Below are 21246 nucleotides of genomic sequence, written 5' to 3' on the forward strand. Positions count from 1 at the left end.
AATGAGCCATCCTAAGCTGGTAAGCCAGGAAGTCATCTATAGGCTGCTGGCCAGGCTCAGAGCAGTGCCAGAAACCCAGCTGAGGCCACAGGCATGGCCACAGAGCAGTGGACAGCCAGAGCCAGCCAGGCCCATGTAGGGCCAAGGGTGGGGACCAGTGGACCAGAAGCCACAGGACTGAAGTTTGGGGTTAAATCAGGCATCAATCAGGCCATAGTGTGGGCCTGCAATGTGTTCTAGGCCCTGGGAGAAAAACAAAGACAAGGACTATGGAGTCGGAGCAGGACATAGAAAAAAAAGAGGCAGAGCAGCTGGGCGAGTGGGAGACAAGAGGGGCCATGAGGTCTCCTTGTGGTCAGAGGGTGAGTCCTGGAGTTCCAATATGAGCAGTGGGACAGTTCCAGGAAAGAATAGGTCAAGGAATACTCTAGGGTCGGGCCTGAAAGACTTGTGGGCAATGGTGACCCCACAAATCTTCCAGTTGCCCCAACTTCTCTAGCAAGATTGAACAGGGTCAGTGCCCATTCAGCAGCCCCAGCCCTGCTTCCTCCTGAGGGCCCCTGTGACAAAACATAATTTTTTCCTTTCTTTTTTTAAACTGTGGTAAAATATGTATAATATAAAATTGCCTTTTTAATCATTTGGAAGTGGCATTAATTACATCCACAGTGTTGTACATCCATCACCACTATCTACTTCCAAAATCAGAAACTCTATACCCATTGAGCAAGAAATTCCCATTCTCCCTCCCTCCAGCCCCTGGTAACCTCTGATTTACTTACTGTCTCTGTGAGTTTACCCATTCCAGATATGTCATATAAGTAGAATCATACAATATGTGTCCTTTTATGGTTGATTTACTTCACTTAGTGTCATGTTTTCAAGGGTCATTCATATTGTAACACGTATCAGAACTTCATTCCTTTTAATGGATGAATCACATTTTATTTACCCATTCATCTGTGATGGACACTGGGTGGTTCCTGTCTTTCAACTTTTGTGAATAATACTGCAATGAACGTTTGTGAACAAGTATCTGTTTGAGCCCCTGTCTTCAGTTATTTTGTGTATGTACCTGGGAGTGGAATTACTGGATCATATGGTAGTTCTATGTTTAACTTTTTGAGGAACAGCCAAACTGTTTTCCACAACAGCTGCATCATTTTACATTCCCACCAGCAATGTACAGGGTTCTGATTTCTCAACGTTCTTGCCAACACTTCTTGTCTATCTTTTTTACTCTAGCCATCCTAGTAGGTGTGAAGTGGTATCTCTTTGTGGTTTTGATTTGCATTTCCCTAGTGACTAATGATGTTGAGCATCTTTTCATGTGCTTATTGGCCATTTATATATCTTTGGAGAAATGTATATTCAAGTCCTTTGCCCATTTTAAAGTTGGGTTGTCTTTTTGTTGTTGAGTTGTAGGAGTTCTTTATATATTCTGGATATTAAATCCTTATCAGATATATGATTTGCAAATATTTTCTCCCATTCTGTAAGTTGTCTTTTCACTTTCTTAATAATGTGCTTTGATGCACAGAAGTTTTTTATTATTATGAAGCCCAATTAACCTATTTTTTCTTTTGTACCTTATGCTTTTGTTATCATATCTAAGAATTCATTACCAAATCCAAGGTCATGATGACTTACCCCTGTGTTGTCTTCTAAGAGTTTCATAGTTTAAGTTTTTATGTGTTGGTCACTGATCCTTTTTGAGTTAATTTTTTATATGGTGTGAGGTAGGGTTTTACTTTATCCTTTTGCATATGGATATCCAGTTGTTCAACATGATTTGTTAAAGAGACTATTCTTTCCCTTATTGAATGAACTTGGCACCCTTGTCAAAAGTCAATTAGCCATAGATGTATTATGAGTTTATTTCTGAACTCTCAATTCTGTTCCATTGGTCTGTATGATCCTTATGTCAGTACCACACTATTTTGATTACTGTAGCATTGTAGTAAGTTTCAAAATACAGAAATGTGAGTTCTCCAGCTTTGTTCTTTTTTCAAAATTGTTTTGGCTATTCCAGCCCCTTACAATTCTATATGAATTTGAAGACTAGTTTTTCCATTTCTGCAAAAAAGGTTTTTGGAATTTTATAGAGATTCTGTTAAATCTATAGATTGTTTTGGGTAGTATTGACCATTACTATATACCAACCTGGCTGGTCCCAAATTCTACAAAGAAAAGATATAGTGTCTCTAGGGCCAGTGATTCAGCTGGTCAGCACTACCCACCATGTCCAGTCCCCCTACCAATGGCTGTATTCAGCCCAGGCTTTGTCCCTCTGGGCCCCCTCCTCCACTTTCTCTGCCTGGAGGAAAGGCAGCACTGACTAAGTGTCAGGGTGCTGGGCGCCCCGCAGCCCTCATCTAGGCCCTGACACAACACACCCTTCCCACTCCCCAGGTGACGGTCAAGAGTGGCCTGGATGAGCTGGTGAATGACCTGCTCCAAGAGGCCCACAGTGACCTGGAGAGGGTCCGTGCCATCTGGATCTGGATATGCCACCACATAGGTAGGACCACTTGTGTTGTTACTGGTTCTAGGACCCCTTGATGCCACTCCTTGCAGGCCCCTGTTCCCAGGGCAGTAACTCTGGGACTCACTCAATCACCAGTGAGCATGAAAGATGAAAGACAGAGGACAAGGGTTCCCAGATGGCTAGATTGAATAAGCTAAGACTAACCAAGCAGAATAAAGGTCACCATGTGCTAACAGTCTCCATGAAGGGTCATTTGGTGGGGGGGGACGGATCCCACATGGCCCTTTTCCCACAGCCAGTGGCCAGAGCTGAGGCTCTTTACCCAGTATCCCCTGCCCTCAGTCTTGGCTTCCTAGTAAACCTGCTCTAGAGAGATGAGAACCCAGGACAGACCATCTTCAAAACAGATGATCATCAGTTGGGGAGGAGTCACAACTGTTTGGAAAGTTATTACAACCATAATTTGCTTAAAGTAGCAGTGCCAGGAAGAGTGGGCTCTCCTCTCCCTGCTCCTGTTCCCACATTGGCAACTTCAGTCACTGGTCTCAGCCCAGTTCCCAGAACCACCTCAGGGGACCTGGGCCTGTGCAGCTGCCTACAGCTCTTCACAGGACCATCTTGGGAGTCTGACTAGGTCAAGCCAAGCCAAGGCCCACAGGTGGTTGCTAAGAGGATAATGGATGCTGCCCTTTGAAGTGGATGGAAGTACCAGATGGTGGGTGGACTTTCACTGATTTCCCTGTGACATAATGACCCAGGGGGCTCTCCTGACCTGCTAACACTGGGCTTTTACTTTGTCTTCCTGAAGTAGCAGTTAGAGATGCAGCTTGGATGAACTCACCTGACACAGGTAGGGGCTGTGACATAGGCCTGAGGGGCCACCTGCTCCCACCTGAACCCGAGCATCTCAGCCTGGGCCTTAAGGGGGCAGGATCAGAAACAGAATATTTGGTAGGACTTTTTTACCGCACACACACACACACACACACACACACACACACACAGTCATACGTACATCATTTGTGCCCTCAGTGGCCACTGTGCCCCAGGGCCTCAACCTGGGCCTCAAGCTCTCTTGTTAGTGCAGTGACAGGCTGCAGGAGAGCAGTCTTCTCTATTTGGGGCAAGCTTTGACTGTAGATCAGCGCCCCCTGTGGGTCAATGTGAGGCCTCGGCTTTGGGGGCCGCAGCAGAGATGGGAGCAGCTTCACTGGACTGGCCTGCAGAGCTGTGTGGTCGTGGGAACAAGTGTGCAGAACCCCCTAGCCCCAATTCTTCTCCCAGGCCTGAGAGAGGCCAGCCCAAATGCTGCTGAAAGCACAGCCGAGGGCAGGGGCCATGCCACAGGCTTTGGGCCCCCTCCTCCTCTGCATCTGCCTCAGTGACCTGGTTCCTCACAGCCTCCTACTCTGCCCTCTAGAATACGACATCGAGGCTGCCCAGGAGAAGGACCGCCAGGCCTTCAAACCCAGCAACATCCTGCGGACCCAGAAGACCAACTGTGATGGCTACGCCGGGCTCTTTGAGAAAATGTGCAGGTACCAGAGGGATCCTGCAAAAAGCAGGCAGTCATGGGGCTGACAACTGCCACCCATCCCTCCCCTCTTCCAAAGTGCTGTGTGCCTTCGCCCACATGCCAGTCTTGAAACCTGAGTTTGCAAACTCTGCTCTGGAATCCAAGTGAGTCCTGAAAAGGTCAATTTCTCCCATTTTAACACCAGCGTAATTGACTTTGTACCATCTGCCAGGCTTCGCGATGCATTAACATAATGGCAGATGAATGCACAGAAATAATTTGGTTATAAAAGGCCCTTTTTCCACCTTCTCTCATCTCTGTGCAGCTGAAGGTTAGAAGAATGGCAGATTTGGGAACAGGAGGACAGTGGCTGCTGACGCCAAGGGGACTGTGAAAGGCTTGTCCTCAAGTCTGGCACAGGGGGCCTCTCTCGGGGGAAACAAAAAAAAACTTCCACCTGAAAAGAGTTGTCAGTTGGAAAAGCTGAATAACTAGGAAGCAGCATCTGTCTTAGAGCCTTTGGGCTCCATTTTCATTACTGTGGGAGTGAGCGCCTGGCCAGGTTGCCTGGGTGGGGGGACAATGGCTGAGTGGCCGGTAAGGATATCATTTGTGTTTGGAGTCATCATTGCCCGGTCTGGGTGACCTCGAGACAGACTCAAGGCTGAGGAAGCCCCACTGATCCCTGAAGCTTCCTCTGCCTGCTCTCTGAGCCTTCTGGGTTCCCCAGGAAACGATCAGCCAGCCCCAGGGGCAGCTGGAAAGCCCCCTCCACAGGGGATGGACCCTCTGAGATTGGGTCTGCGGAGGCACCAAGATGTCAGCCCCAGCACTGCAGGTGGCGAGTCCTCAGACCAAGTGTAGCAAGCAACACTTAGAGTCCAGAGACAGACAGCTGTGATGTGTCTGTTTTGCACCGACGTCAACAAGGTGTCCTACTCCATTAGACACCCACGCCACCCATTCCCCGTCTGACCTCCACGTTCCCCATTACCACCTGCCCCCCATGGTGCTCTGGCCCTCCTGCTTTTCCCTTCCCCTGCCTCCAAGGCCCACCCCTGAGACCACAGCCCCAGAGGCAACCAGGACAGAGCAACCCTCACCATCCCTAACATTCCCATCGCCACCCCCACCCCAGACCTAGGTGCCCCCACATGCCTTTGGGCTTCTTCAGGAGCTGGGATCCTCTCCAGCCCTCTGCCAAGGCTCCTCGGGCCCCAGGTTCCTGAGCAAGACTGTCCTGTAAAGTCCTCCAGAATCTGGCCTCACCCACCCTTCCAGCCCTGAGCCCTTGGATGCCGCCCACACTTCCTGAGCTCACTCCGCTCCCCTCTCCCTAATGCTCCTTCCGGGCCCCATGCCAGGACCTCCTCAGCACACCTTATCCACAAGCTCATGTCTTGCCTTATGCTTTCATTAAATAAGTTTTCTAAATTAAAAATATACTTGTTAATTATAGGTGATGTATAAAGTGCACAGAAGCAAAACCAAGCAAATTAAATTACTCTGAATCCTACCACACAGAGAGAACATTCTGTCATGTTCCTCTCTGGACTTTGTTCCCCCCTAGAGGTGTTAACCTCTACTCATTTCCTCTCATATGTCCAGGGGGGTTATATGTCTTCATATGTCGTTAGCCACCCCCTCCGCTTCACCTATGACCACCCATCTCAGAATCCTGCACATAGTAGGCCCTCAAAGACAGGAAAGGACAGGCCATTCCAGCAAACTTGTACAAAATGGACTTATTCTTTCTTTAAATATGGAATAACCATTGATCGGACTGCAGCTCTACTTGTGTGTAGCATTTTTCAGACCGTAATTATTTTCATCTGCATTTGCAAATGTGAAAACACGTGGGTTTTTCAAGTCATAGACTATATGCTTCTGTACCCAGTACAAGCTTTCTAGCATGGTGGAGGAGTGCCAGGCTTACAGCCAGGAAGGCTGCCCCAGTCCTCAGCTTCCCAGTCCTTAATTTACCACTTGTTAGTTTAATTCCTTTTGGAAGGCACTTAACCTCTCAGATCCTCAGTTTCCTCGTCTGTACACTGGGACTGCGTTGCCTACTGGCAGGACTGTAGGACTAAACGAGAACATGCAGTTTGGGGTTTGCTGAACGGACTTTGGGATTGTTGGTTTTTTAAGCTTTCTTGTCTTTCTTGAGTATGGAAGTGGTTCTGCTCTGTGGAACTTCCCTACAGACTCATCTAGACTCCCAGCGACTCAGAAAACTGACACTTGCCTCAAGTGAAACTGTCAACTTTTTGGCCTGGTCCAGCGGCTTAACAATGGCCAGATCCCAGCCTGCGGCTGATCATTAAAACACATCCCAGTGTTTTACATCATTTAAAGTTAGGCCCCAACGTGGCAGTTCCCAGGTGCAAGACTCCTCACATTGCCAGGGATGTTTAACAATAGCTCCCAGGTCCTGGAATTCTTTTAACTTTTGCTTTAAAGATCAGTAACCTCATCTATACATCACTTCCCTAATTCCCTTTACCTTTAAAATAACTGTCGAAGGTTTGGTAAATTCATTAGCTGATTCCTTAATAACCGAAGACATGCAATCCACACTTGCTGATTTATCCCTGCCCAGTTGTCAGAATGTCCTCTTAGCAAGAGTTGTACCCACACGGCCATCATTACTGCTGCCAGTCCATTCTGCCTCCCTGCAATGGCCTCATTAAAGACTGATTTAATAAAGTAATTTGGTGGGGAACTCAGATATTTTCTCAAAATCATTCATTTCCTCACCATCTTTCCTACGTAACTGATGGGGGCTTATTTGTTGGTGCTATTGCTTGTAACTGCTGGTCCACTTTCTTTCTGACTTTCTATCATCCAGCATTAATGTCTTTCCCTTTGCTCAGTTGTCACAGCCTTAATGAATTCTGCTTAATTTCCTTGCAGGGCCAAGTTCAATTCCCCAGATTCCTGCCCCTGAGTCAGCCTCTAGTACATTCCCTCACCCCGTTATCACAGCTCTAGCACCAGCTAGCAGATTTTCCAGAGACTTGATAAGGCCAGGAGCTTATTACCAGTTTGAGGCTTTGATGCTGAGGGGATTGATTGTCACCAATCAGATGTCAGTCGGTTTCCCATCCATCCTTCATCTGTCACAGAGAGCAAGCGCAGTGACATGCTTCTTCCTCGCATGATGTCCCGAGTGATCCCAAAACATCTCTTGCTTCTAAAGGGCTCAAAACTGCAGAGTGGCCTTCTCAGCCTCCTGAGAGAAGCAAATACATTGGATAACCTGAAATTATCCCCAAATCTGACTGTCGTATAAGGCCTCCAAAAGAGGCATTTAACATCCCCCAGCCTGTGTTTTTCAAAGGATAGTGCTCACAAATATGAATTATATCACTAGAGCAAACCACCTTTTAATTATGCTCTGTATACCTCCCATAAATTTATAGATTAAAACATATCTTGGTGAACAAAATGGCTGGTGCAAGGCAAAGCCTCCCAAACTGGGCGTTAGGACAGCAGAGTCCTGGTGCTGCTTTGGCCACTGACTGGCTGTGTGTCCCCAGGCAAGTCAGCCTCCTTCTCTGAACCTCTGTCTCCTCACCGGTTGGAGAGCTTATCAGTAGCATTTTAGTGATGGTTCACGTATCTACTCCCTCTTCCAACTTCTAACTACGAGCACATCCAGGATAGCCAGTGAGCTTTATTTTTGGAATATTGTATTTTATTATATTGTAGGATATGATATAATATGATATATGATATGATATGATATGATATGATATGATATGATATGATATGATATGATATGATATGATGATATGATATGATGTAATTCCCTGGTGCCTGGCACAGTGCTTGGCTCATAGTGTATACAGTCAGTGATCTTTGATGGCATGAAATGGTCATGGGTTATCCTGACTAGCTACCAGCAGCTGGAATTACTAGTCCCACAATTTGGCATGAGAATTATGGAATATTAACAGTAATGCTTTACATTATGACTGCTTTGTCCAATTCATCTTGCGCATTACTGCCAGGTAATAAAATATCCTTATATCATAGTCAAGCATGGCATAAGCTTATAGCTGAGTTTCTTTTCTCATCTTTATTCTGCCCCAGGCATCCCCCACGGCCCTCCCATCTTCTCCTCTGCCTGTCAGAGGAGAATCAACCCCTAGAGATCATTTAATGCCAGCTTTTCTTTTTGCCTATTATAAGCCTGGCAAGGTCACTCTGGAGGTGACCATTGGAGCTGGGAGTAGAGCTGTGATCTGGCTCAGCCCAGTGACCGTCCACTTCAGCCAGGAGCACCCCAGGAGTGAGAGCTGCCCCTGACCAAGCCTGGGCAGGTTCTCAAATCTTATTTCCAGTTCGTCCCCTCCCGCAGGAGGGCACCCTTGGGCGGCAGCATGTCCAGAGGTGCATGGCTCCACTCAGAGCACCCCACTGCAATGCAGGCCGCTCCCCTCCCTCCACATTGCACTAGAAATCAATATGCACCGACGTTCCGGGCAAGGAAGGAAAATAACTCACCGAAGAAAGTAATTTCAAGTAGTATTTATGCATTTTTTTTCCAATTCCAAAAGTAACACATAATCATTATTGAAAATTGAGAAAATATAGAGAAGTTCAAAGAAGAAAATTTAAACCACCCAGAATCCCAGGTGACTTTTGTGCTCTCTCTGCCCACACCCTGTCCCTTGTCCTCTGTGAATGGGCACGTGCGTGCGCGCGCACACACACACACACACACACACACACACACACACACACGCTGCCGGCAGAGTTCTATAGGCTCTGGTCAATTAGCACTGCTTCAGGAGTGTTTCTTACCTCACTAAATATTTTTCACAGCATTTCTTCTCCTCACCCTCTCTGAGCATGTGGAGCCTTCCTGTTGAGGCCCAACCCTTGCCCATACCTCCCTCCCCCCCCCCCCCATTGTGCTTTTGGCCCTCCCCCCTCGCTGGCCATTTTCTATGAGACTATGACCATGTTCAGGTCTCCTCATCCTGAAAACAAGCCCCCTGGGCCCTGCACCCCCGCAGCCCCCTCCCCTGCAGCGTTGCAGTGCAGTGAGGCAGGGGCTCCCTAGGTGTTCGTGCTGTACTCTCTCCTCCTGGGGGGGGGGTCCAGGCCATGGGGGACAGGGCTCATCCCATGCAGGTGAAGTAGCACCCTGGCAGGGTGGGATGTGGTCACCTGCAGGCTCCACATCTCACCTCGGTGACTCTCAACAAATGATATGTAGCTATAGATAAGTAATACTTAATCCAATATGCTGTTAATTGTTGATAAAACATTCATTTTTATAAGGGACATTTCCCCCAGTCCCATAGTGAATGTGTGGCCATTTCACCCCAGTACCTGAGACACTCCATGGTGCTCTTGCTTGGACTTACTAAGGGGACACCTGGTGCATGGAGGGACCCTGGCCACCAGAGGCCTCCTCCCAGAACCAGGCCCAGAGACCCCCAGAGTGGGGAATCAGCCCATCAGAGCAGAGTTCAGGGTCAGCGTGCTGTGGAAGGTGACTGGGCAGCCTCTGTTGTGCTCCCAGGAGCCCCATCTAAAGGGCCACCATGCACATCCCAGATAGCATAGATTTGTGTATTTACTATACCAACCTTCCACAAGTGAAAGGAAAGTGTCTCTAAGAAAGGCAACATTTTCTAATTCACACAAAGGCCCCAGAAGGGCTAGCACAGGTGTCCCCTCAGTCAGACTAACAGTCTACCCCCTTGGCTGCCATTTGGGGGCTAGGATACTAAAGAGAAGGGTCAGCTGAGTGTCACAGGACTCTCAGGGCTCCTGCTCTGCCTTGGAGTGGTGCCCAGCACTCAGATTTGGGTCTCAGGATTTTAGCTGCAAACAGCCCGATTATAGATTGCCAGTGATTTCTGTGGTTCCCAGATGTGGCCAGTGCCCATTCCCCGCTGTCCAGGTCCCAGAGAGTCTTCCCAGCTTGGTTGTGAGCACTGGGGGAGTGCTCGCTCAAAGGGGCCCGAGAGCTCAGAAAAGACCAATCAGCATCCCACGTCCCAAAGGACAACTGTGGGGAACTCCAAACCGGTGGCGATGGCAGTCGATCAGCAGATGACCTTAACGCACTGTTATGGCCTGGCAGTGAGACCAGGATGATGCTGGCAGTGGGCCTGTCCTCCCAAGTCCAGACTGGAGGCACAGGCCGGCCCACCCCCATGCAGAGGGACCCCCACACAGCGGTCCCTGAGCAAGGGGAGTAGGGCTCAGCTGTCTTCTGCACCCTCGCTTCCAGCACACCTCCCTGACACTTCGCTGTGTCACTTAGACCCCGCTCCTCAGTCACACACGTGTCTAGAGCTCCTCTGGTCCTTCAAGAATGTTGCCATTTCCATGGTTTCCATGCTGTTGAGGGGCTCCTCTCTGTGGTGCTCGCCATCCCCATGAAGAGCAGGCTCTGGGGAGATACACTTTAGTCTGGAGGAAGGAGCAAGCAGCAGAACCACAGCGGGATCGCCAGCCCTGTCCCCACCCCCTGCCCAGGGGATAAAGGCCCCCAGGCTGTATGAATACATACATATATGTATGTGTATATATATACACGCCCGTATATATATGTCTCTGTGAGCGGTAAGGAAAAAGGGAGACACAGAGGGACTCAGAGATAGCAGACACATCTGAGGCCCAGGGCCACTGACAGACGGGAGGGGGGCAGCCCAGCAGAAGCCACCTCTCAGACCCTCTGTCCCACCCCCAGAATCGCTGGAGTGCAGTGCGTGACGGTGCCAGGCTACTCCAAGGGCTTTGGCTACCAGACGGGGCAGAGCTTCTCTGGGGAGTTTGACCATGCCTGGAACGCCGTGTACCTTGAAGGGAGATGGCACCTGGTGGACAGCACCTGGGGCAGTGGCCTGGTGGACACCACCACCTCCAAATTCACCTTCCTGTAAGTACAAGTCTCAGTTCTGCTGGGCGTCTGGCCGGTGGGTATGGGGGAGATCCAAGGTTGAAGGAGGCGACAGGAGGGAGGTGGAGCCAGGGAGACCTCGGCCTGCTGCCGGCCCCTCCCACCCTTCCTCAGGCTCCGAAGTGAGCTAGCTCCAGGCCAATTATTAGGGCCCAGAACTTTTTGTCGCCTCACCCTCAGCTGACTAAGTCCCTCCTCTGGCTCCCTATTCCCTCCACCCAAGAGTTAAAAGCCACAGGCATTTGCCCGCAGGCCACATATGAGGAAAGGCAGGGCTGAGAACCTTCTTTAACTACCTTGGGTTCCTTGCAGGCTCTCGGGCCCATTGGCCATGTGTGATGCACAGATATCAGAATTCTCTCCTGCTGCTTCCCCTAGACACCCAGGCTCCTCTCCTCCTCTGTGGGCTGAATGCAGGAAGGGGTGCTGTTGGTGTGCAGAGTCACTGAGCCACCCTGGGTGCAGGGGGCTGGAGCAACCCTGGCCTTAAGCCAAGGCTACAACGTTCATTGTGGAGTATGATGTCCATCAGCAGCTCAGATCCATCAGAAAAATGAGCGCTGTCTCTGATGTTTTCAGTTTAAATATTGACAGCCCCCCCCACAGAACAAATACAAGCACGTGCACGCACACACACATACATACACACACACAGGGCTGTGCGCTCTCAGGCCTCCTCACCTCTCAGCTCCAGTCGCTGCTCAGGTTGGGCTGAGTGAAACCCCCTATCTCAGATGAGTCTCCCCATTCCCTTCTTGATCCCCAATGCTGATTCCCAGAGAGCCACGTCTGATCATCTGGTTGATCCCATACACTCAGAAGGGCCTCCACTGGCACAGCTGCTCAGGCATGGAGACGAGTGGGGGCAATGGAGCTGGCCCACCTGAGCGCTTTTCCTCCCTGCCTCCACTGCCTGGCACCTGGTCCGCAGGTCACACCTTTTGCTCCCTTCAAATCTCCAGCTTTGAGAGCAAGGGAGCACATTCTCCCTGGATGCAGCTGTGAGTTGTGGCCTTCTCCTTGACGAGGCCTCAGATCCTACCTTGGCTCCTGTTTCGGGAAGCAGACATGAGTGGTAGTCTCCAGTCCCCGTATCAGGATTGGAGATGGTGCGTCTTCCCATCCAGGCGTTGACAGGACCCCTCCTGTGGGAGTGTTAGCCAAAAGAAGGCCCCACAGATCCCCCTGTGAGGCCCCGCCCCCCAGAGCTGGCCCTGCTCACCCCCATGGCTGCTGACCAGCTTTTCCTCCGCTCCAGCTACAATGAATTCTACTTCCTGACCCATCCCGCACTGTTCATCGAGGACCACTTCCCCGACAACAAGAACTGGCAACTGCTCAAACCTCCTCAGTCCCTGAGGCAGTTCGAGAACAACATGTATCACAAGAGTGAATTCTACAACAAGGGGATGCTGAGTGCCCACCCGGAGACCCCTGTGATCAGAACAGGTAACCCTGGCAGGTGGCCAGTGCACCCACAGCAGGGACAGGGCAGCCACTCAGTGCCTCTAGGCACCTGGGCCCCCATGGGACTGTCTTTCTGGGCCCATGAGCTCAGTGTAAGCCGTATGTATGTGGAGGGGCGTGCAGGGGAGGGCCACTGAGGCAGCCAAGGCTGGCAGGCCATCAGTCACAGGTATAGGGACAGAAACCCGCTCACGGCAGCATGAACCAAGACGGGGGCGTGGAGGAAGCCTGCAGGCTTTCCTACCCCATGGGTTGCACTCACAGCCCAGCCCGTCAGGCAGCAGGAGCTGTTCCCCATGCTGGCTGAGCCTCAAGCAGCTCACAGGGTAGGTAAGGACAGCCTGAGCCCTGGCTGAGCCCCCTCCCAGTTCAGGTGCCCAACAGAAGCTGGCCACCCTTCTGTGTTCTGTTCCCAAACTCCTGGCAGAGAGCATGGTTGGCCCAGCTGAGTCAGTATCTGTGTGTCAGTGATCTAACCAGGATGCCTGGGAGTGGCAACGGTCTCCCAAGACTGAGGGTGGGGAAAGTCTTCTCAGGTAGGTGGCTGGTGAGCTGGGTCTTAGGAGCTGGAGTAGAGCAGGCATTATGGTACATGGGGACATACATGTCCCAGGAACCTCAGCTCAAGCTCCCCAAGACCAGGGCTGGCTCCAGAGGGCAATACAGCCTCCTCGGTGCCCTGGATGCCTGTTGGCTCTGCTGGCCTCTGCTCCACCTCCCTCCTTTCTGGCAACAGGATCCAGCCCTTTCCAGCTAGCTTCCCTGGGGCTGGGCAGTGCAGGACCCCGAACTGAGCTGTCCCCATGGCTAGCCTGGAGTGACATTTGCTCCCTACCTCCCCACGGGGACCACACAGGCAGCCAGCTGGGTGTGTCTGCACACTATGAGGCATACAGGGTGCCAGCTCCAGGGGTCCAGAATTGTGGGCATAGGCTTTGCAGGACTGTCTCCAGAGGACTGTGTCTTATGCATCTCTGAGGCCCTGGGGCCTGGTCCTGGGCTGGGCACATGCCTGGGCACCCTGCGGGGCTCAACACAGCCCTGTCAGTGCCCCCCACACCTCAGCAAAGGACTGCCTGTCTGTCCACCCCCTCTCTACTTCCAGGGGGCTTGTGTACCCTCAGGAGGGAAGGCCTGAGCTCACATTAGTGATAGCACAGGGTGGCCTGGGGGTGGGCCAGAGCCTGTGGAGGACCCACCATGCACTGCAGGGGCGATGGGGGCACAGGTGCTCCCAGATTAGTTCCAGCTGCCTTGCCCCTTCAGCCTCACTAGGGGTTTCCTTAACCAGGCTAAATTCTGGCTTACTTTTTAAAACTACAAATACCTGGTGTATCCTGCTGCTAAATCACAGCGGGAGGCCACTCTCTTGGAGAATGCCTCTCCTGAGCTTGAGGCCGAGGGCCTTGGCTGCCTGGGGTCTCAGCAGGTGGGAGCCTGTTGTCTGCAGTGGGCCCTGGAGCCCCAGGGAAGAATGTGCCAGGGCACACCAACATCCAGCTAATGCCACTGAGTGGAATTTGCCTTTTCAAGCGACAGAAATGTCAACACCGGGTGCTTTCATAGATAGTAATCTAAAATGAGATTCCATATTCGTGATGCATATTTAAAGACTCTCTCTTGGTTGGAGCTAGATATGTTAAGAGTGGAGATGGGAAGGAACCAGAAGAGGGAAACTGAGGTGCACAAGGCAAGAGAGGAAGAGGGCACAGGACCGGGGGGGGGGGGGGGGGGTGTGGAAAGCCACTGAGAGCAAAGAGCTGGAGAGAGCCAGGAAGGACGAGGGGAGGGGGAAGAGAAAGGGTGCCAAGGGGGTCACAGGCTCCAACAGTCCCTAGGGGTCCCCGGGCCTTTATTTCAAGTCTTCCCAGCCATACCCATTACCGTTGCCAAGAACCCTCAGGGCAGGGCACGGGGACAAGGCAGGGAAGGAAACAGGTGGGCCCCTTGGGCATAGCAATCATGCCCAGCAGGGAGAACAGACAGTACACAAAACAAATTCATGTCAGCAGTGTGAGGTTCCCTGAAAAGAACAGAGGGCAGGGGAGAGGCCTCCGCACTCAGCCTCATCTGAGGAGCCTGGAAGGCTTCTTGGCAGTCAGATCTTACCCAGGTTTGCGGGAAGTCGGTGGAGGGGAGAGCAGGCGAGAGAAAGGGTGTGCCCCTGGAGGATGTGAGAGAAGGCCCTGTGGCCCTGAGGAGGCCCATGTTGCTGGCAAGGCTGCAGGGAACAGGCCTCTCCGATGGCTCCAGCTCAATGGTGACCACAGAAGTGAGCCCAGGAGCGGCAGGGAGGATATTTTCACAGGAGCCCTCAGGCTGTCATGTGCAGGCACTGGACGGTGTTCCACGCATCAGATGTGAATTGCAGGGGCACCTCACAACCAACTCAGATGCTGGGTGGAACAGGGTGGGGCCATGAGCGGTTGAGGGCTGAGGCAGCTCTGTCCACTGAGCTGGTTTAAAAGAGGAAGTGAGGGGAGAGGGTTTCAACCCAAAGAGGATAACAAGTCTATTATCCTTGGTCACTTTCTTTGGAGGTTACATTGGGACAGATCTGCCATAGGTACTGAAGGCCATAGACAAAGAGTATAGACAAAGAAAATAGCACAAAAGCATGAAGAACTCCCCAATCAGTGGAATGGAAAGAGAAGGAATGACAGCAAAGATCAGGTGACAGTCAGAGGAATGGGAAGAGAGCCAGGCTGGAGAGGGTGGCAGACCCAAGGGGAGGAGAGGACTTCCAGAAGGGCATGGCCAGCAGCCTATTCTCCAAGAAAGTCACTGAAGACTTTGGAGAGTGGAGACAGAGGCCAGATTTCAGAGAGCCAAATGGGTAGAGAGGAAGTGCAGTGGGGTGGGGTTTGGGAGTATAAGGTAGGTGAGGAGTTGGCACTGCCTGAGTGGGTAAGGGGAGAGGCAGAGGGAGGGGCACCACACAGCCAACATGCAAAGACCCTCCCGTGCACCCACTGACTCTTCACTCCACAAACATGGCTAAGACACACCTATGAGAGAAGCATGGGATAGGCGAGGGTGGAACAAGGAAGCAGGCCCACCCTTTGAGCGCAGACCCCAGGAGCAAAGTCAATCCAAACAATTTTTAAGGTAATGTGTTGATGTAACAACTGTTGACACTGTAATAAACAGATGCTGGAGGGAGCGGTGTGAAAGCAAGGCTCAAGACTTGGAGGAGATGGTCAAAGGGTGGCTCTCCAAGCAGGGCCCCAGGCCCTCCTTGCTCCCCTGCCCTGGAATCAGGGTAGGCCTCCATGCAGCTTTCATCCCATGTGAATCAAATGAGTGAAATGAGCACATACAACTGGGGGCAGATTTTTTTCTTGAGATCCCACCTTTCATCTCCCTCATAGAGAACCACCTAAAAAGGGTCCCCCTTCCAGTGGTGTGCTGCAGCTGGTTTATGTCATGTTTGGTGACACTCCATTGGATGCTTAAAATCAACCTTGATGAAAGTATTTACACCACGGAAATGGGCAAATGCTACAGGTCAGGGCTCTTTCATCCAGGGAGCCAATTGTTAAACATTTACCAGCACACCTTCACAGGCTGACCCCATCTCACTTACCCTTGGCTTCCTCTCCACAGTGAACGGGAAGGCCACAATCACCATGGAGAGCTGTGCCCCAACGCTGTTCATGTTTATGCTCAATGGCAAGCAAGAGCATGGGCTGCTGAGCCTCCAGAAGAACGGGATGAAGCTGGAGGTCTACCCTCCAACCATGGGCACCCACAAGCTGCAGATCTTTGCCAAAGGCAACTCTGACATCTACAGCTCAGTGCTGGAGTACACGCTCAAGTGTAACTACGTGGACTTGGGCATCCGGCTGCCAGCTGAGCTGCACCAGCCCGTGGGCCCCAGCTGGTTCTCAGAGAAGATGGGCATCCTGAAGCCCTCCCACCCTGACCCCATGATCCACACCACTGATGGGCGCTGCTCCATCAGCTTTGGCGTGGAGGAGGGCATCAGCGTCCTGGCTTCCCTGCACGGGGACGATGGCCCCATCACCGAGGAGACGCAGCGGCGCTACATCTTCCAGCTGCACCGGGAGAAGCGGACAGAGCTGAAGGTCCAGCTGCCCCATGCCGGCAAGTTTGCCCTCAAGATCTTTGTCAAGAAGAGGCAAGAACCGGGCAACTATGTCTTTGTCTTCAATTATCTCCTGTGCTGCACCAACACCAAGGTGAACTGGCCCATGTTCCCCGAGAGCTTTGGCAACTGGGGGCAGGACAATGAGCTGCTGGAGCCTCTGTCAGGCACGCTTCCTGCCAACCGGAATGTCCCATTCAAGTTGAAGCTGCACGGAGTCGCCAAAGTTCTGGTGAAGGGGCAGGACACGTGGCCCCTGACCCTGAACAGCGAGGGCTACTGGGAGGGCAGCTGCAACACAGCCGGCTGCCAAGAAGTCTATGTCATGGTTCTGGAGAACGCCAACCACAGCTTCTATTCCTACATCCTGAAATATAAAGTGAATGACCAGTGAGGGCCCGAGCCCAGTCACCTGGCCAGGGAGGGCCCAAGGGAAGTGCAGAGAACCCTGGACACCACCGAGTCTGCATGGAATCACTCCCGGGCCTCTGCCTCTGTCTCCCTGCTCTGCCGCAGGAGCTGTGATGTTTGTGTTCTGATGGCTTCACTCAGTTGTGGCGATGGCTGAGGGGACAGAGGCAAAGGCTCTTTAGAAGAAAAAGGTGCTATGTAAATCCAAGGTATTGTGAACTGTACGCCACTGCCCAGATGCCCCCTTCTCATATTCATGCCGTTGTTGTTGTAGGGTTGATGCGGGAAAGCAGGGGTGTTGCCCAGACTGAGAGCTCTTCACATGATGGTGAGAGGATTAATTCTCCTTGGGGCCCCTGAGGGATGTGATTTGCAAGCTGAGTCATCTCTGATCCTAGAGGCCCTTCCCAGGCACATCTCAGTGTTTCTCACCCACTCCTGGATTCCAGGGAAGGTTGGACTGTCATTTTTTCCCCAGACCTGACCATCTTCAGCATTCCTGCTGCCTCTTTATTAGGTGCTTCTTGCTCTTGGGGGAAAAGAAGATGTGGAGTGGAAGCCAGCGCCCCCAACTGGCTGGAGGCTGGTGGCCCCCACAATCCCTGTGTATACTGGGAATGTGGCAACAGAGAAGCTTTGAGGAGACTGGGAAGCAGAGAGAAGCCATGCCCAGCCTTGGGTGTCCTGGGTGGGGGCACCGTGGCAGTCTTGCAACCTGAGTCTGCAGGATGAGACCTCTGACTCTGCGCCCAGAGGAGCCTGCCAGACAGTTGGTTCAGGTTGGGGTGACCTTCCAGGTCCCCTCCGAGCCTGCACCCTGCACAGGGAGCTTCAAGAGGCCTGCCAGCCCCTGGGGAGCCTTGTTGATAGCCCTAAACACAGACCTGGGCGAGGAAGCCAGGCAAGGGAGCAGTGCAATGCTGCAGTGCCAAGGAGACTCCCAGATAACAGGGCTCTACAGGCCCCCAGGAGTCCCTACCAGCACAGTCACAGCTGAGGGACCTCAACCTGCTCTGAGGGCAGTTTTTGTGCTTGTCCCTATGCCATCTCCCTTCCTCCTTTTCTCTGAGAAGAGAGATCCTCGAGGTCCCACCTTCTGTGGGGACAGTTCAGAGCCCCTTGCTTGCTCAGGTCCAAGAAGCCTTGGCTGCCCAGCTGGCCCTCAGCAGCACCTCTGGCAGGCGTTGCCATGGCAACAGTGGGAAGGCTGGCTCCAGCGAGGGCAGTGGAGAGGGAAAGATGGAGAATGCCCTGGTGGCTGATGCAACACCATTGGGCACACAGACACATTCAAGGTGGCCCCTGCTGACCTCCGGGCTTCTCCGGCTCTGTGGCCTCTGGCTATCTCAGTGCCCCCACCCCTGAGAGCCAGCACTGCCCAGCACTCTCCCCTCACTGCTGCTCCAATCGCCCCCAGGCTCAGCTCCAGCCAGGGCCAGCCAGGCATCCTCACAGCCTCCTCTGCCTTCATTCTCACATTTGTGTATTCAACCAATGTTTGTGGGCACTTCATAAGCACCAGGCACTGTGCCTCGTGCTAGGGTTACAGAGGAAACAAAAGGGGCCCTGCCCCTGCCATCCCAGAGCTCAGGGTGGGTGGCAGCTGCCTCCTCACCCAGACCTGCCTCAAGTTCCAGGCTCCCAACACTTCAGTCCATCATCCCCATGGGCTCCCTCCTCAAAGGTCCCCACTGCCACCCAGCGTGGGCCTGGCCCAGAGCAGTGTTACAGCAGTAACATCTTCCACCAGGCTAGAGGCCCTGGAACTCCAGGGGAGTACCCCCCACGGGGGGCTGAGCTGTCCTGGCCTGTGTCCAGTGCCTTCTGGCAGGCTCTGCCACCAGGCATTCAGCACCATGTCACTCGCCTGGAAAACGCACAAAGGCCCTGGGGAAGGAACTGCTGTGCACCACGACAGGGAAACAAGGGGAGTTTTTACACCCTGAAAACAGCCTTTTCTCACACCTTTGATTTTATGGCCTGAAAGAAATGTGCTGTTTCATCAAAATAATAAGTTCCTTCAATGACTCCTGTCATTCACTGGAACCCCAAGCTGGCTGCCTCCTGCTGAGAAGGACACGCATCTTTTTAAAAACAATGTACTTAATCAATATATTCAAAATAGAGGCTGTCCGGAGAAGCGGAAAGCGAGGCCCAGCTTCTCAAAGTGCCTGCAGAGCATCCGCGTGCCCTTCGCCGGTTAATCAGGCGACCCCATTGTAAAGACAGCTGTAGACACAGTCAGAAAATCACCTGCATTTCTTTCCACTGAAGTAAAAATACATGAAATGAAATCTCATATTCATGAATTTTTACACGCATGCTGCTCAGGGTAGAATTTGGGGTTGCATTTTGAGGTCTTTTCAAATCCCCGTCTTTGTTTCCCGGTCCACGAGTCCCAGCAGCCGGTGGAATGGCACGGGCGCCCCCTGGTGCCCAACCTGCGGAACTGTCGTCGTTGCACACCTCCGCAAGGCTGAACCTATCCCTGGGGGTTTTCCGCAGAATTTGCAAAATGCTGCCGAGATGTTTTGTGTTAAATTCACTTGGTGCTCTCTCGTGGCTTCTCAGGGTTTCCTCGTGTGTACACTAGCACATTTTTGCCACGCACAAGCTGTGAAGCAAATCTGGGGGACTGCCTGGCGAGAAGACACGGAGTATAATAGGATTGGGGAGTGCTTGGCCCAGAAATCCCATCTTGAAACTGAAACACTGGACATTGGACTGGATGTCAGCTTTGACCACACTCATTACTATGCCAGGGAAAGACTGAAGCTGACCATACTCGGAGAGCTTTGGCTGGCACGTCCCAGGATGACCAGCCCTGAGGCCACAGGCGGAAGGGTGTGGAGGGTTCCAAAGGGAGGGAGAGTGCGGGGCAAATGGGCTACAACCACAACTGCAATGAACTTCTTTTCAGCTCGTTTGGGAAGCGGCACCAGCACAGCTGGACTCCGTTTTCAGTCTGATTGTGATGGTTGTGAGTTCCCTGTATGTTACATTGTCCCACCAGGACAAACTCCGCACATACAGCCTGCTGAGATTAAAGGAAAAGAAAGAGATTAACTGAAGCATGAAGGATTTAGGCTAGACATAAAGAACTATTTCCGGTTGTTAAGCAGGAGGGACACGTTGGGGAGAAAGTTTGTGAAACCCTCTTCTCAAAGGACTTGGAAAGTGGAAACGTTTTGCCAGTGGTCTGGGGTTTTAGAAGCCACGCTAACTGCTCACTGCAAGGACTCGGTTCTCTCCAAACCAGTTAATCTTGAAACCAGTTAATCTTGAAACACATTTGATCGCCCACAGCAAACACAGGGTGAATGGTATTTGCTGCATCCTTTGCTATTGGGAAAAGTGTTCAGCGGTGTCCCCCGTGCATCGGTGTCCCGCATCAGTTTATCTGAGGCCATCATTTCTTTTCCTTTGGAATGACTAGTTGGACATCTTTAAGAGGTGATTACTTTGCATTATGCGTGCATTGAGTTGTGTGGGCCTGTGGCTGTTGAATATGCTTTTCCCACGTTGTTGCTGGTGTTGTTTTGCAATAAAATTTATATTCATTTTTATCCAACAATGTAATTATCGATCCATTCTTATCACTGCTCTCACAAGAGGGGGGGGAAACAGGAAGAAACACTTTCATGTTCAAAGGAAGCCCTAAGAAGAAGAAAAAAAATCAGTGTCCCAGCCGTTTGAATGTGATGGTGAGATGCAAATGGGATGTCGGGCAAATAGCTATTTCACATTAAAGAAAACATAATTAGGTTAACTCCGGCCCCTCTCTGGTTCGCATGCCTTTGAAGAACATGAAGGCAGCATTTCTTTCAATGAATCTTGTTTAACTTGAAATTTTTAAAGTCAATCCTAATTTCTGTTTTTAGTGGGAGAAAAAAGAATATACCCAAAATGCCTATCACTGTACCTTTTTTGTTTTGAGTATATGTAAATAGGTATTTCTTGAGATTCATATGCTTTCCAGCAGGCTTTCTAAACAGATTATTCATAAATTAGACATTTAGGGAAATACAGAAAATGAAAATCTAGGCACATCTAGGAAGCTGCCGTAACCATGGAGACCATTCTCGTAGCTGTGGTGTGAAGGACAGAAAGAATTTGTGTTCCCAAATCCCCCCCCACCATGGCCCTCACCGCTAGATGCACGCACCTGAGTCCCAGCATGCTTCTCCTTAGGAAGGAGGCCCCCAGGCGGACCGTGTTAAGGGAAGTCAGAAGAAACAGTCTTCGCATAATAGAAGAAGGAACCCTTGAATTATTAGAACAGTCTGAAAATGCCAACCCCGAGGCTGGAATGAGTGACCTCTAACGTCCCT

At 51.5% G+C, this 21246-nt stretch overlaps 1 protein-coding gene across 2 annotated transcripts in view; it reads left to right on the top strand.

Annotated features, from left to right (window-relative positions):
- Positions 1–20492, top strand: part of KY (kyphoscoliosis peptidase) — a 44600-nt gene extending 24108 nt beyond the window's left edge. Inside the window, exons 6-10 of one of the 2 annotated variants that reach the window (XM_081159463.1) lie at positions 2413–2521; positions 3909–4026; positions 10720–10908; positions 12188–12378; positions 16003–20485. In XM_081159463.1, coding sequence (XP_081015589.1) covers positions 2413–2521; positions 3909–4026; positions 10720–10908; positions 12188–12378; positions 16003–16898 — 1503 coding nt within the window. In that variant the 3' untranslated portion in view covers positions 16899–20485. Of the gene's footprint in view, positions 1–2412; positions 2522–3908; positions 4027–10719; positions 10909–12187; positions 12379–16002 lie in introns of both variants that reach the window. The other variant, XM_081159464.1, reaches the window with a different exon arrangement.
- Positions 20493–21246: the final 754 nt, after the last annotated feature.

This window comes from Miniopterus schreibersii (genome assembly GCF_964146895.1).
Source record: "Miniopterus schreibersii genome assembly, chromosome: 15".
Classification (NCBI taxonomy): Eukaryota; Metazoa; Chordata; class Mammalia; order Chiroptera; family Miniopteridae; genus Miniopterus; species Miniopterus schreibersii.